Raw genomic sequence first — 15,723 nt, forward strand, 5'->3', positions numbered from 1 at the left:
TGATGCAAATCTCGATAGAGGATTTTGCTCAACTTCAACGTGAGACTCCTTCCTACAAGCCCTGTGCTCTAGATTTACCCATCAGCAACAAAACAACACAGCTGAACTGTGGACACAGCTGCAGACTACTCAAACTGGTCATAGTGGTTGGGCCTTCCTGTAAGGGATGGGGGAGGGGGGCAGTTGATAGCTTCATTGCGATCCAGCCAACACTAAACTCTGGCTCACACTTGAGCTGTGGCAACAACTTCATAGCAATGGGTTGCAAGCTGTCCAAGAACTAGGAATGTGTCTATCTCAATTTCTACCTCTGCACCTAGTGAACAAACTCAAACATTATGGCATCATCCATTTCCAAACAAAAACAAATTTAATAGCTCATTAAGATTATACATTCATAAAAATTTGAAAGCTTTGATTAAAAATAAATTGATATTTCTCCCCACAAATTAGAGTTAAAAATAACAAAGAAACCAATAATTCTACAAAATAAATTCCCTGGGGAGGGAGGGAATGAAGGAAGCACTTTACAAAATGTTTCTTCTAATCTATTATTCAAATCAAACATCCATTTGCACCACAATTAAATTTCAAATCTATTGTACAAAAATAAGGATCGACCCAAACGCTTATAAATCTGTTGAAATACAAAGCCTAATTGTGAAACCATTACTAAGCCACTAGGCAAATCTATAGAGTGAGCCTTTTCATTATTTACAAACAAAGGAGATTGGGTCGGTGCGGGGGGAAACAATTTGCATAGTTTGAACTTGACAGGAACCCGAGGCCCCAACATGACCATAATTGTCAGTACTGAAATGTTATTTTCAGCCTTCCATCCTCCCCAAATATCAGGTCGTTCCCCCCTCCCCACCCCCCAAACTGAGTCAGAGGAAAGGCCACCACTTGGAGGGGTTTAGCGGGAGTGAGTGTGGGACAGAAACTCGTTTTTTTTCCCCGAACACATTCAACTACTAGCTCATTTAAAAAGTTCAGGCCAAGACAAGAGTTCTATGAAACAATTTGCTGCACCTCTCTTAAAAGAATCCATGCACCACTGTACTGATGACCACGTCTATGTACATGAATCATGCACCATGATCAGTGAATACGTAGGCCAAAGTAAAAGTTAAACTCAGAATGGTAGAAGACCGCATGGTCTTATGAATTATCCAAGTGTGTGTTTTAGCAATTTTGTCAAGGACGCTCTCTCTGATGCTACATTGCCTCATCAGAAGATCAGACGTCAATTTAAGTCACTCAACAAAAGTCCAGCTACATTTGTAAACTGTCTATAGCCCTTTAGAAATCCAACCATTACAATGAATGAAGGTAACAAATTTCCCTCACATTCCTGTACCTCAACTCCTGCAGCCTTTTAAAAAAATATTTGGTTTAAAGGGGAATTGCAGTGGTGATTTTTTTTTTGGGTGGGGGGGGGGAGAGAGAAAGAGAGGGTGGTGGTAGAGGGAGATATATTAGAGATGGCAAAGTTAGGATGTGAAACAGTTGAATTAAAGCCTTTAATTAAGCCTTCTGAGACTAAGGCGTTCAATACTTTTAAGACAGTTCCCGAGATGTCACGAAAAGCTCATTATACAAAAATCTTACTCAGATAACGTTCAGCAGAATTCTTTGTAAGTGTTGGATTTTATTTAATAAAAGACACCAAAACGCATTCCAACATGTGTTTTAGTGCTCTGTAATTACAATCTTGAAAAACATATTGGCCTTTACATGATTGCAGATTGCTACATAAAGAATCATAGAAGGAAAGAGACTGACTCCAGAACTAAGTGATTCTTTGCTTAATTGCTATTTTCTGTGGTCAGTCTACTGTGGCTGTGAAGCAGTACTGAAGTATGACAAAATGTCAACTTGCATGATCCACACAGCAAGTTTATTTCCCCCACACCTTCCCAAATAGTCCAGTGGGTAAATGCATCTTTTGTTAATCTGGTAGATCATAGTTGTAAGCCACTAACAGATCCACTCCATCATGCAGTGCCTACGAAACACAATTAGACACAAGTGATAGTGAACATGCAGCCACTGTTCTCTCAGCCTTCCTACATCCAGCATGGCAGCTCTAGTGGCCCCAGAATGTAGGACAGCCAAGGGCACTGCAACCTATTCCTAGCTCCTAGCAAGTGCACGATCCATTGCCATTGAGTACAGCTTTTTTGGGTACAATATTAATGATTCAGCAAAATCAACCAAGGCATGGCGCTCATTCAAGAGCCTTTCTAACCTAAGAGGCCCAATTTCCAGTACTCACAAAAGAAATCTTTCAGAATTACTTGGAACTTGACATTTATAAAAATGCTATTTTTGGATGCTTTTATAGGTTAAACGGACATCATATCCCAAAGATAATACAGGTAACTGATTTGATTTTTATGCTGAAATAATGAAACAAACAAGAGTTATTTGGGCAATGGGAATATTCAAATGTACAATTGCATTCATTCATGGCCTCTGACTTTGATTAATTCAAAAATGAATGGAATCATGGAATACAATCCAATAATCTTTGTAAAATCTCAGAACCCATCAACGCATAATGGAATTGGACATACTCGGAAACAACAGATCCAATTATACAGAGGATAGCTCTTTCATTGTTATTAGCAGTAGATTTGAAGGGAGGTGTACACACTGGTTTTCAGCCTTTGATTATTTTTATATAGAGTTGAATAGAAATTTACAAGTTTCAGCACTAAAATACAAAAAAGTTTTTGAAGTCATTGAAAAAAAGTTGTATAACTAAGGTGAGAGGTAGTTATGCCTTTGTAAACTTAAAATGTTAAGCTTAAAACTTTTAAAATAAAAAAAATCATGACTTCAACTGAGTTTTTGAGTTAAGAGCACAACTGCCCTCTTCCTGGAGGATGTTTGCTGGCAAATATGGTTCGTTCTGGGAGTTTAGATTCACAGTAGCTCGCACACGAGGCTTATTAAAATTGCTCCAACCAACTCTCACATGACATTGCATTAAGTGCATTACTTGCAAGCTGACCATGTCAAGGTGTTCAATCTCAGTCTGGTACGCAACTTGTCGGCAGCCATTGGGCTGCAGCAATGATGGGGCACAAGTTCATACCGTAACCCTTTTTAATTTTAAAATAAAATCCCAACCTCAAGTTACGTCACCAAGAGGAGCTGATGTGTGAATCGACGACCAAAGGGGAGGCACCGCCACCGCCAGAGAACACACTGACATTTCCAGGGCCGAAGATTTCAGATCAGCCTGAAGGAAAATTAACCAAGACGACCGCAGCAACTTTTAGAATAGTTAAAACTCGATTGTATCATGGATAATAAACTTTGAAAGGACTGTTATGGCAAACTGATATATGGTCAGCAGCACAGATCAGGAGCAAGGCCAATTTCAAACACCTGAGGAAGGCAGTTTTGGTGGGACACAAACATGAAAACAAAGATGATGTTTAGCATTTTTTGATAACCGAAAAGGCAAGTGTACACTCAACTCCAAGGTTGTCATTGAGTAGGCATGCTAGCTTGGGCATATATCATCTTGTGAGTCAAGTGGACAATTCCAAGGTGCGAGATTGATTGGGTGATGATGCACACAGCCTCACAAGATCAAGCATATAATATGTCAGCAAGTTTGAATATCCAGTACTGAAGCTCGAGCTCTTTTGCAGTAAATTATAAAAATTACCGTCACCGGTTATCAACACTAGTTCAGTGCCAGCACATAAATCTCTCCACTTCTACAATGCAGGGAATTAAACATGGTGCTCCTTTTGTAATGCAAGACCCAAATGCGTCTGCATGTTTTTCCACATCAGGAGTGGAATTCTCAGCTAAGGTTTCATTGAAAAATTGGACAGGATAATATGGTTTGATGTCATTTGAAACACATCTATAAAACACAATGGAATAATGGGGGGAGGGGGAGAAGAAATAAAAGATGGAGTTAGCAATTAACCTCCGAAATAAATCTGAACTTTAGGGTTGAACATAATGAAGAAACCATTTCTTCTCTCCCATTTATGGTCTCTTGCTACCATTTCTTATGCCTCAGGCTGGCGAACTCTGCCCACATTAAGGTCATTTCATTTGCCATGATTTTCTACTTGAGAAACGTGGGAATAGCATCCAAATGAGGCTTTTAATCCATTACCAAAAGCAAATGTCATTACTGACATCATCATGCAATGGAGTTAGGAGAAAGATAAGAAAAAATCCTTTAAATAATGATCAAGTCCTGGAATTTCTTTAGCCAAAACAAATGAAAAATTCAAGTAGCCTAAATTAATGAGAACACAATGCTTTGACCCAAAGGACAAGAAATGGGATTAAATATTTATAAATTTGACAAGAGAATAAAAATCACTCAAATGAATGGCTTCTGAACTGCATTTTCATGTCTCTCTATGAAAGTCTGTATACATAACAGCTGCTTTTAAAGCTTGGATTTAAGCTGTCACATAGGTTCGTACTCAGAAAAAGGCCTATGGCATGCCAGACTGCCTTTCCGTGCATAAAGACATTTATGGCTTGTATCCTATGGCTCAACTGATTTCAATAGCAGAGACGGGTAGAGAAAAAAAGCAGCTTGTAAAAAAAAAAAATTTCAGCACACACTACACTTCACACATTCAGATCTGAAAGTCCAGAACATAGCATGACAGAATCAGAACACATTAGTCAAGTACCATAACTGTGGAAAATGTGTCTTTTAGAGTGGTTAATGCAGCATCCTGCTCAGAACCACAGATTATCCGTGTGAGGTGCCTACACTCAATTTCAGACTCTTTGGAGGTTGTCTGAATGTAGGAAGGGAAGATTTGGTTAGAGTCTAAACATTTAATTTCTTCATTTCTTATCTCCTCCTTATACTTACATCTAGCTGATTGGACGAATACCAGTTTTGGGGCCTACTGCTAGAAATATGCAGCATGGGCACCAGCATGTCAAGATATTTCTAAACAGAAGCAGACACTGAAACTTAAAGGATGTGAAAGGAAGTTACGATTTAAACTCGAGCTTCATATCGAGCCAGAAATGCAAGTGGACCAGATTTTAAAGTGCCGGTTGCACATCATCACCTATTTGGTGGCACACTCTTGGGAGACGTGTATACCCTTTTTTAAAAAAAAGACAGATCTATTGCAGTACTGTGATAATAGACAGCTCTAAGAAAGTATAGTTGCAGTAGGCAAAAAAGGCAGATAATGTGGTAAACTTCAAACCTCTTCAAACATTAAGTCTACATAAAGCAAATTTAAGCTTTTAAGACTTGTATGTACCAAAGAGTTAATACAACTGTATCACCACTTTACGCATTACAGCGTAGCATATAGATTTTTTTAATCCATGATCTCTCTCCATAAACTGTATTTATGCGGGCTCCAACGTATTACATTACAGGATTGAGTATCTGAGACTTTGGGCTCTGATAACATTATGACAGTGTGCAATCTTTCCTATCCCGGATGCAGACACACCCAGCATTCTCTGCACCCTTCCCCCACCCTCTGGACACAAGCGGCAGTTTGATTGAGATTCAGGCAAAGCCGTGCAACAACTCTGCCTTTGGTAATACTGTGTTCATCAGGCACCTAAGCAGAAAGATTTCTTCAACACCATTAACGATGATGAGCCACGGGACTTTTCTGTTAACGTCTAGTGCAGAACCTCAAGAGGTGAAATGCTGCGTGGGACGTTAATGTCCCTACACTGATGCAGTACATGCGTCTTACAAAGATGTTCATCACCCTGCCAATTATTTTAATCTCCCTTTTTTTCCCATCAGTGATGCATATGTTTCCATTTGAGTAACTGTCCTGAACCAAGACTTTCATGGTTGTTTTTGAAAGGGTGTTGGAGGGAGAGAAAGCGGAGAGGCTTGGTATCCTCCTAAAAATACTCTCACATTTGTACTTGATTAGCGCTTGCACAAGCGCAGTCTTGCATTGATGATTTTTTCCCCCTTCCTTCCACGTTCACTTGTCGTCATAGGTTCATTCGCAGGTGTGCTGGTCTGTTTGGGGGCACTGGATACGTTTGCTTTTTGAAAGGCACAGAGCTCACGCCCATGGGGTGTCGGATTGGCAGTGGAGCAGAAGCCTCCCCACTAACTGTCACGTCCATCTGTTCCATCCCGACGTCCATTGGGTAGTCTGATGATCCACGTTCTCTGGGTGGTTCCATGTTGGCTCCCCGACCCCAGCATTCAGCAGATGAGAACTTCACTGGGCTGCAAAATAAAGTGGCATTAGGTGAATTGCTCACAGACACTAATCTGCTCAACTTGGCCAAACGTAATCTAATAACGTAAAAAACATGTGCAGTAGGAAACTAAACCAGGATCTTCCAACATTCTGTACAAACCCGTCTACAAGGCCACCTAAATTTGAAGCAACTCTTGCACGAGGTGACCTCTTGTTACGGCCAAGTAAACCTAAAAAGAAAGCTACGAACAACGTAAAATACATAATCACAGTAAGAGGGAAAAAAACAAAGGCTTATCCTCAGAAAGACCATAAGACACAGGAGCAGAATTAGGCCACTTGGCCCATCAAGTCTGCTCCGCCATTCAATCATGGCTAATATTTTTCTCATCCCCATTCTCCTGCCTTTTCCCCATAACCCCTGACCCCCTTATTTAATCAAGAACCTTTCTATCTGTCTTAAAGACACTCAATGACCTGGCCTCCACAGCCTTCTGCGACACAGATTTTCACAGATTCACCACACTCTGGCTGAAGAAATTCTTCTTCATCTCTGTTTTTAAAGGATCGTCCCTATAGCCTGAGGTTGTGCCCTCTGGTTCTAGTTTTTCCTACGAGTGGAAACATTCTCTCCACGTCCACTCTATCCAGGCTTCGCAGTATCCTGTAAATTTCAATAAGATCCCCCCTCATTCGTCTAAACTCCAACGAGTACAGACCCAGAGTCCTCAACCGTTCCTCATACAACAAACTCTTCATTCCAGGATCATTCTTGTGAACCTCCTCTGGATCCATTCCAAGGCCAGCACATCCTTCCTTAGATATGGGGCCCAAAACTCCTCTCAATACTCCAAATGGGGTCTGACCAGAACCTTATACAGCCTCAGAAGTACATCCCTGCTCTTGTATTCTAGCCCTCTTGACATGAATGCTAACATTGCATTTGCCTTCCTAACTGCCGACTGAACCTGCACATTAACCTTAAGAGAATCTTGAACAATGACTCCCAAGTCCTTTTGTGTTTCTGATTTCCTAAGCATTTTCCCATTTAGAAAATAATCTATGCCTCCATTCCTCCTTCCAAAGTGCATTGTATTCCATCTGCCACTTCTTTGCCCACTCTCCTAACCTGCCCCAAGTCCTTCTGCAACCCTCCTGCTTCCTCAATACTACCTGTCCCTCTACATTTCTTTGTATCATCTGCAAACTTAGCAACAGTGCCTTCAGTTCCTTCCTCTAAAGCATTCATGTATATTGTGAAAAGTTGTGGTCCCAGCACTGACCCCTGAGGCACACTAGTCACCAGCTGCCATCCTGAAAAAGACCCCTTCATCCCTACTCTCTACCTTCTGCCAGTCAGCCAATCCTCTATCCATGCCAGGATCTTACCCATAACATCATGAGCATTTAGCTTATTTAACAGTCTCCTATGCGACAGCTTGTCAAAGGCCTTCTGGAAATCTAAATAAATCACGTCCACTGGTTCTCCTTTATCTATCTTCCTTTTTAGCTCCTCAAAGAACTCGAACAGAAAGCTCAGAGAAGTTTAGGCTTATTCGTTTTGTCCCACAAAAATACACAGAAATTGCAAATGGAAATTGGAATTCACCCTTGATGCAAGCAAGTCGATTTATATGCTTCAACTACCCTTTATATTTATTCACCTATCTAGTTTAATCTTGAATGTTCACAAGTTTCCTTCTCTATGACTAACCCTCAAAGTGAATTCCACAAGCTAAGAAAACTGTTCATTAGTGAATCAGTTGGGGGTTTTAATAACAACCCGAGAGCTTTGTAGTCAATTTTACTGATACCTGTTTTTTTTCCCACAGAGGTATTTTTTTGTTAAAGATTTAATTTTTGAAAACTAAATTCAAATTCTTAAACCACTCTGGTGGGATTTTAACACTCATTCTCTATCCAGACCTCTGGATCATTAATCACTAACATTACCAATTCGATAACACTGCAACTAATGCTGAAATAATGTAAAAGATTAGTGCATAATGCTACATCCAATCCACAATAAAGTCAATTTTCTCTTCTGAAGATATACATTGTATAACTCAGCTACATATAATATTATTTCTGCCAGAATGATGACGACTGGTTAGTTACTCCATCAATGACACCTGGAGGTACCACTGTAAGCGCCTGGGATTCATTGTCTGTATATATTTTTGTGTGACTCTCCTCCACTCACTGTAATTTGCTGGAAAAATCATCAATTCATATTACTTAACTATCCTCCACTTATTGCATGTTGCTACTTTCATCAGGGACACCGATGTAGCTTCTGTCACGAGTACTTTTGCTGTAGTTTCTGGCTGTATATAATGGCACCACTGGTTCACATCTGCTGTAGTATGCGATTTAAACAAACTATTTGCTGAGTAACGAGACTTTGGTTTGTTGTGAATTTCACTATCGAGTGTTCTGCAGTAGTCCCAACCTGCCTCCAACACAATGGTGTCAATAGATACACTGTGGTTTTCCTTTTAACTTAGCCAGGAGCTGTTATGGACAATACAACACACCCCTGCTGCCTTGAATGAGATCAGTGAACTGGGAACCAAACCTGGGATTTTCTGTCTGCATGGCTTAGTATTATATTGAAGGTTTTATGACCCATATGTTGGACTTCCTCAATCTGAAATAGTTGCCTCATAAATCAAACAGTTTTCGGTTCTGGGGAATGGAATAACATTACTTTCATATTTACGCCCACAGAAAAAAAGGATTTGTTGAGAATTTGCTGGGCACCTTAAGCCAACATCAGAATACAAGTGAAGAGTTGCTCATGATTTATTCAGACAGGGGCAGCCGTTGCAAAATGAATAATAACAGTTCGCCGATCTACATCTTTCATTCGCGACACTTCTACAATGAAGATAAAAATTATATTTCCACAGGAATTATACCACAAAGTACTTTATATTGATTTACTTCTGCCACAAAATAAATCATTCAAATTAATTTTGTCCTGTGTGTTAGGAGGTAGAGTGGGCCCCTGCCAACTGTGTAATATGAAATATCTCCAACACAGGAAGCAATCATTTATTGTTAATGTCAGCCTTGCTTGTAAAAGCTTGATCACTCAGTGATGTATCAGAGTAATCTTTACATGGCACCACTCCCTTTGTTGAAAAGACCAGGGGTCAGGGATAGGGCTAAAGCATCAAATCATCACCTCCACCAGATAATTTTTAAAGGATTGACAGAAGAACCAGAGGTGGCATGAGGATTTTTTAAAAAACAACAGGTGGTTAGAATTTGGATACACAGCCTGAAAGGATGGGGAAAACAGATTCAACAGTAGCTGTCAAAAGGGAATTGGATAAATATTCAAGGATGAAAATTAACTGCAGAATGGGGAAGAACTGGTACAGACTCAATGGGCTGTATGTGCTATGATTCTATCTGATCCCAGTTAACAAGAGAGTCTACAACAACAGCTCACTGAATCCGTAATTGAAATACTACTTGTAATATTAACTCTTGTAGATTTTACACTTCAGATGCACAAAAGCATAAAATCAATGTTCTGAACCACCCCCCCGCCCCAGGAGCCAATCTAAAACATCATTTGATTATCTTTCTCTACATCCTAGCTATGACTGTAACACTATATTCTGCACTCTCTCGTTTCCTTTTCTATGAATGGTATGCTTTGTCTGTATAGTGCGCAAGAAACGATACTTTTCACTATGTTAATAAATGTGACAATAAATCAAATCAAATGATTACTGCTTCTGAGCAGATTAGCTACAGAATTCTTTCCAAATTCTATAACCACTTCTGATCCATCTTTGTTTCTACATATAAGTTGCATCCAAGGTTCTTTTGAAAAATCAAACTTATCTAACGCTATTTCACCAAATGAAAGTTGTCTGGGCTAAAGGTTTTGAATTATGAGGACAGGTTGGATAGACTAGGCTTGCATTGCCTTGTGAATAGAAGGTTAAAAGGTGATCAAATTAAGGTGTTGAAGGTGACTAAAGGATTTGATCAGGTAAATAGGAGAGAAACTATCCTCTCCAGTGATAGTCCCGGATAAGAGACTTGAATCTTCACACAAAGGGTTGTGGGCAATCTGGAACTTTCACCCCCCGCAGAAAGCCTTTATGATCTGGAGATATATTGGAAATGTCAGAATGTAAATTGATAGTTTTAGGTAAAGAGGGGGATCATAATGGCAAAATAGGATTGAGGCTGAATGGTCTCCTGCTCTTCCAGTTTTGCCTATAAGTGACTCCAGTTCCACACCAGTTTGGTTGACTTTAACTAGCTTAGTAGATTATTTAGCTGTATCAATTAAGGGCAGCTCAGGATAGATGATAAATGCTGGCCTTGCCAGCTGTGCACTCCCCAAGAATAAAAAAATCTTATATCTCATCAGGAGTAGGGAATTCACTAACTTCAACATAACCAACGAAACCCCAAACATCAAAACAAGTTCACACCCAAAATGCTAGAAATACAAAGCGAGCGAGTTTGTATCCGAATTAGAACAATAGCTTAGATCTTCAGCTGAACATATGTGGAAGATAAATATTAATAGTGTGGCTGGGTCAAAGGGTTTGTTTCTGTTAGCATTCTAGGGAGGGATTCACCCAAAACATACTTTCCTGTTGATCAACATGCATATTGCCAGTGTTTTGACTTTTATTCCTGACCTCCAGTCCTTTTTGTGTAACATTATCCCAGTTAAGAGATAATGTTATTATCACTAATGATTAATGTCATTATCTGAGTGAAGCATATTATTAATACAAGAGACTGGTGCTACCAGTGCAGAGTGTATTGGTGATACTGAACATACTGAGGAACACAATTACCTGACTGGAGTCCTAGGGCTGCCAATAAATCTGCGAGGTGAACGGATTTTTGGCTCAAATGAGAATTTTTCTTTAACGCTTTCCAGTACTGATGGAGCCACGTAAGTGAATCCCTGAAAATGGAGTAAAGAAGTGATTTATTTTCATTCCCTCATGAAGATGCAATTCCATGTGATAAGCTAGGCAGCAATCACAAAGGCACTCAATCCTGTTCTTGACCAACCATCCCTCACCTGCACTTTCCACATGATGTGATTAGATAGAAGCAAGAATCCTGGTTCATCTTTTACCTAATTAGTCTCATGCCCCACAACTCATTTCTCTGCTATGATGAATTTCCAAGGAAAATATCCCATTGAAGTCATTCGCTGTAAACTTGTCTGGCCCTACATATCTTTTGGTGATGTTGATTGAGGGATAAATATTGGCCAGTTGCTTTAACCCCTAACCTTCAGATTCAGAGATGAGCATGCAAAGCCAAGGCTGACTATCCATATAGTATACTATTTACATCTTTCACCACAAATCTTTGACTCTGAATTTTTTCAATTAAACTGGAACATCCTAAAATCAATGGGAATGTTGAAAGATCTTCTAGTGTATCTGACTAAAAACGTCTATGAGAAGTAAGGTTGTGCTGGGGAATCTGGTATAAACCAAAGGACACAAAATTAAATTAGTGAAAAATAAACTTAAAATAGCGTGTTTGGGGAGGCGGTGGCATAGTGGTGCTGTCACTGATCCCGAGGTAAACAAACTTAAAACAGAGAGACTGGTGGTTAGCGCTGCTGCCTCACAGCATCAGTGACCCAGGTTCGATTCCCGGCTTGGGTCACTCTGTTTGGAATTTGCATGTTCTCCCCGTGTCTGGGTTTCCTCAGGGTGCTCTGGTTTCCTCCCACAGTCCAAAAGACATGCGGGTTAGACGCATTGGCCATGCAAAATTCTCCCTCAGCGTACCTCAGCGAACAGGTGCCAGAGTGTGGCGGCTGGGATTTTCACAGTAATTTCATTGCAGTGTTAATGTAAGCCTACTTGTGACTAATAAATAAACTTAACTTAATAGAAGCAAAATACTGCGGATGCTGGAATCAAACAAAAAAAAGAAAAAAAAAATAGAAAAATCCAGAGACCCAGAGTAATGCTCTGGGTTCCAGTTTCAAATCCTGTCACTGCAGATGGTGAAATTTGAATTCACTAAAGATCTGGAATTGAAAGTCCATGAAACCATTGTTAATTGTCATAAAAACTCATTTGGTTCACTGTCCTTCCATCCTTATCTGGTCTGGACCACATGTGACTCCAGAGCCACAGCAATGAGGTTGACTCGTAACTGCCTCTGAGGGCGATTAGGGATGGGCAATAAATGCTGGTCCAGCAACTAATGCTCACGTCCCATGAACTAATTAAAAAAAAACATTCTTATCACTCAACTAATAGTAAGCTTGAATATATGCATCTTTGTCACACTGCAGCCAACCAATCATTTCTGGGATGGGGGTAACAGCACATGCATAACTTGAATTCAAGTCCTGCCAGGCTCATGGAGCAGACGTTCTGGTTGCAATGGTTCTGTTAAGCGAATTTGAACTGTCTTAAACTAGCTCCTAGGTGGCATAGTAGACTTACAGAACAAAACTGTTCCCTATTTAGCACTAACTGGTATGAATGGTAAAATTGTCACATCGGCAGATGCTCGAGGTCAATGCTGAAGCTCATTAATAGAACGAAGACGGGAGTCATAGAATCCCTGTAATACAGGAGGCCGCCATTCGGCCCCATCATGTACCGACAACAATCCTACCCAGACCCTATTCCTGTAACCCCACGCATTTACCCTGCTAATTCCCCTGAAACTAGGATCAATATAGCACGACCAAGCAAACTAACCCGCACATCTTTTGGAGTGTGGGAGGAAACCGGAGCACCCAAGACATGGGGAGAATGTGCAAAGTCCACACAGACAGTGACCCAAGCAGAGTGTCGAACCCGGGTCCCTGGCGCTGCGAGGCAGCAGTGCTAACCACTGTGCCACCCATGTGTTTGACATGATTTGCTTCTGCTGTACCTACTCGTGATGTTGATGGGATATTAGATTTACGCTACAGCACAGAAATGGACCATCCAACCTAACTGGTCTATGCCTGCATTTATACACCACATGATCTCCCTTACACCCCGCTTCAGGATACCCTTTCATTTCTTTCTCCCTCACATGTTTATCTGCTTTCCCTTAAATGAATCTGTCCTCTTCCCCAAATACTCCTTGTGGGCCATTTCGTGTTCCATTCTCCAGTATCGACATTCGTCAACTTGGTGAAAACTTTTTAAAAAGACACATTAAATCACCTCAAGCGGCTGAGGCACATGCTATATCCAACAGGCTTACCAGGAAGACTTGATTGGCACTTTCACTAAGGGTCGAGTCATCAGGACTGTCAACAGGTGTCTGTCGCGTGAACTTTGAATCAAACTGACTGACATCATCATCTGATTGCTAGAGGGAAAAGAAAAACACGATTAATCTAGAATTGGGTGACTAATACTTTGGATCTTCTCACCCTTTGTCTCCCATTCATGTTTTCTGGACACTCAGCACAATTCTGAACAAAAAAGTCCTTTGTTTACTTAGAGCTTGGGTTAACACGAGGCAGAACAATTACCTTGGTGCAAAAAAATTCAGCACATTTCAAACATTAGTTTGAGATCTGCAAAAAAAGTTAACTCCTTTTTACATGCAAGTTTCTTTTACCAGAACTTTTGCCATCTGCTGATGTTGCTTTCAGGAGCAAAGCGTGACACAAATGAAATGAAACATGCCCATCTTACACTGGTGTAACAAGATAGAGCAAAAACAACCTTTGTCAACACTAATTCTGCCACACTTCTCCATTTCTTCCTATCAGCCGACAATACTCCTAATCAAGCAAAGCATTTTAATAATTTATTTTATTCTCTTTTCTTCCAAACCTGTAACCTTTACTACCTTGAAAGACAAGGCTGCAGATGCATGGGGACACCACCACTACGTGCAAGCTCCCTTCCAAACCACATACCACCCTGACCATTTAAAGTTTAGTTATTATCGTCGCAAGTAGGCTTACATTAACATTGTAATGAAGTTACTATGAAAATCTCCTGGTCGCCACATTCCAGCACCTGTTCAGGTACTTTGAGGGAGAATTTAGCATGGCCAATGCACCTAACCCGCATGTCTTTCGGACCATGGGAGGAAACCGGAGCACCCGGAGGAAACCCACACAGACGGGGAGAACGTGCAGACTCCACACAGACAGTGACCCAAGCTGGGAATCGAACCCGGGTCCCTGGCACTGTGAGGCAGCAGTGCTAACCACTGTGGCACCATGCCACCTGGAACTATATCGCCATTCCTTCACTGTCTCTGGGTCAAAATTCAAGAACTCTCTTCCTAACAGCACTCGGTGCACCTACATCACGGACTGCAGGAGTTCAAGAAGGTGGCTCACCACCCACCCTCTCGAGGGCAAGTAGGGATTGACAATAAATGCTGGCCTAACCAATGACGGGCATGTCCAGTTAAAAAAAAAAATCTCATTAGTCTGTAGATAGTTGATTGCAGCCAGAACAGTAATTAAATGACTCCAGAAATCCAAATATAATTTATAAAATCACTCAAAGCTTAGTATTTACATTTACATCTATCTACTGATCTGTGTGTTATTTAGTATTTAAAACAAACAAGAACAAAAATAGCATTTAGGCGCCAGGCAATTGTGACTGAGTGGTTACAGCGGAGGGTTAGAGTCTATTCAAGTTTCTGTGCACAAGTTCATGTTCCCTCAGTTACAATTCTAAGTAAATAATTTAGGAAGCATTTCCACAGTTTCCAACTTAAACACGTCCTTAAGCATTCGGTCTCAAGGCTAACATTTCTTAGGAGCTTTATTTTGTTTGTTCGCAAGATATGGTCAATATTGACACGGTCCCAGGCATTGCCCATCCCTAATTTCAAGTGACTGATTTGCTAGCCAGTTCAGATAACATTAAAAGTGACCCTTGCAGTGCAAACCAGTCGAGTCTTTGCCAGATCAGGTAAACAAATTAGATTTTTACAACAGTTTGGCAAACTTTCATGTTCCATTGTCAAATTTAACAGATTTACTGAATCCTATTGCATAACCTGCCATTGTGGAATTTGAACTCTAAACTTCTGGTTGCTATGCCAGTCCCATAACTATTACACCACCATACTCAAGTGTTTAAAATGGACACAAGTGTTGCGTGTAGCAGTTAATTATTTAAACAGCTCTTTGAACCTGTTCCTTTGGTTTGGAAACAAAGCCGTAAACAATTTGAATCCTATCTCCAATGTCAGACTATGGACCCTTCAGAACAATAAAAGCAACCCCACAAATTATTCGGGTGTATTTAAGTGCCAGCTCATCCTCGGTGGCAGAACTGTCACAAGTCAGAAATTTGTGAATTTGAGCCATATTTCACAGACACATTTATTATCTAGACTGACACCAATGCGGTACTATTTTTCAGATGACTTAACTTGTTTATTTTATTATTTATTTGTCACAAGTCAGGCTTACATTAACACTGCAATGAAGTTACTGTGAAATTCCTCTAGTCGCCACAGTCCGGCGCCTGTTTGGGTCAATGCACCTAACCAGCACACCTTTTAGAATGTGGGA

The 15,723-nt window shown here is 40.5% G+C and overlaps 1 protein-coding gene across 1 annotated transcript in view; it reads right to left on the reverse strand.

The window, feature by feature from the left end:
- Positions 1-347: 347 nt before the first annotated feature.
- LOC144501204 (ribosomal protein S6 kinase beta-1-like) overlaps positions 348-15,723 on the reverse strand; it is a 70,556-nt gene continuing 55,180 nt past the window's right edge. The window contains exons 13-15 of the mRNA XM_078224645.1: positions 13,431-13,538; positions 11,042-11,154; positions 348-6,229 (exon numbers count right to left, since the gene is read on the reverse strand). Coding sequence (XP_078080771.1) covers positions 5,986-6,229; positions 11,042-11,154; positions 13,431-13,538 — 465 coding nt within the window. The 3' untranslated portion in view covers positions 348-5,985. The remainder of the gene's footprint in view (positions 6,230-11,041; positions 11,155-13,430; positions 13,539-15,723) is intronic.

Source organism: Mustelus asterias, chromosome 12, assembly GCF_964213995.1.
Source record: "Mustelus asterias chromosome 12, sMusAst1.hap1.1, whole genome shotgun sequence".
Taxonomy (NCBI): Eukaryota; Metazoa; Chordata; class Chondrichthyes; order Carcharhiniformes; family Triakidae; genus Mustelus; species Mustelus asterias.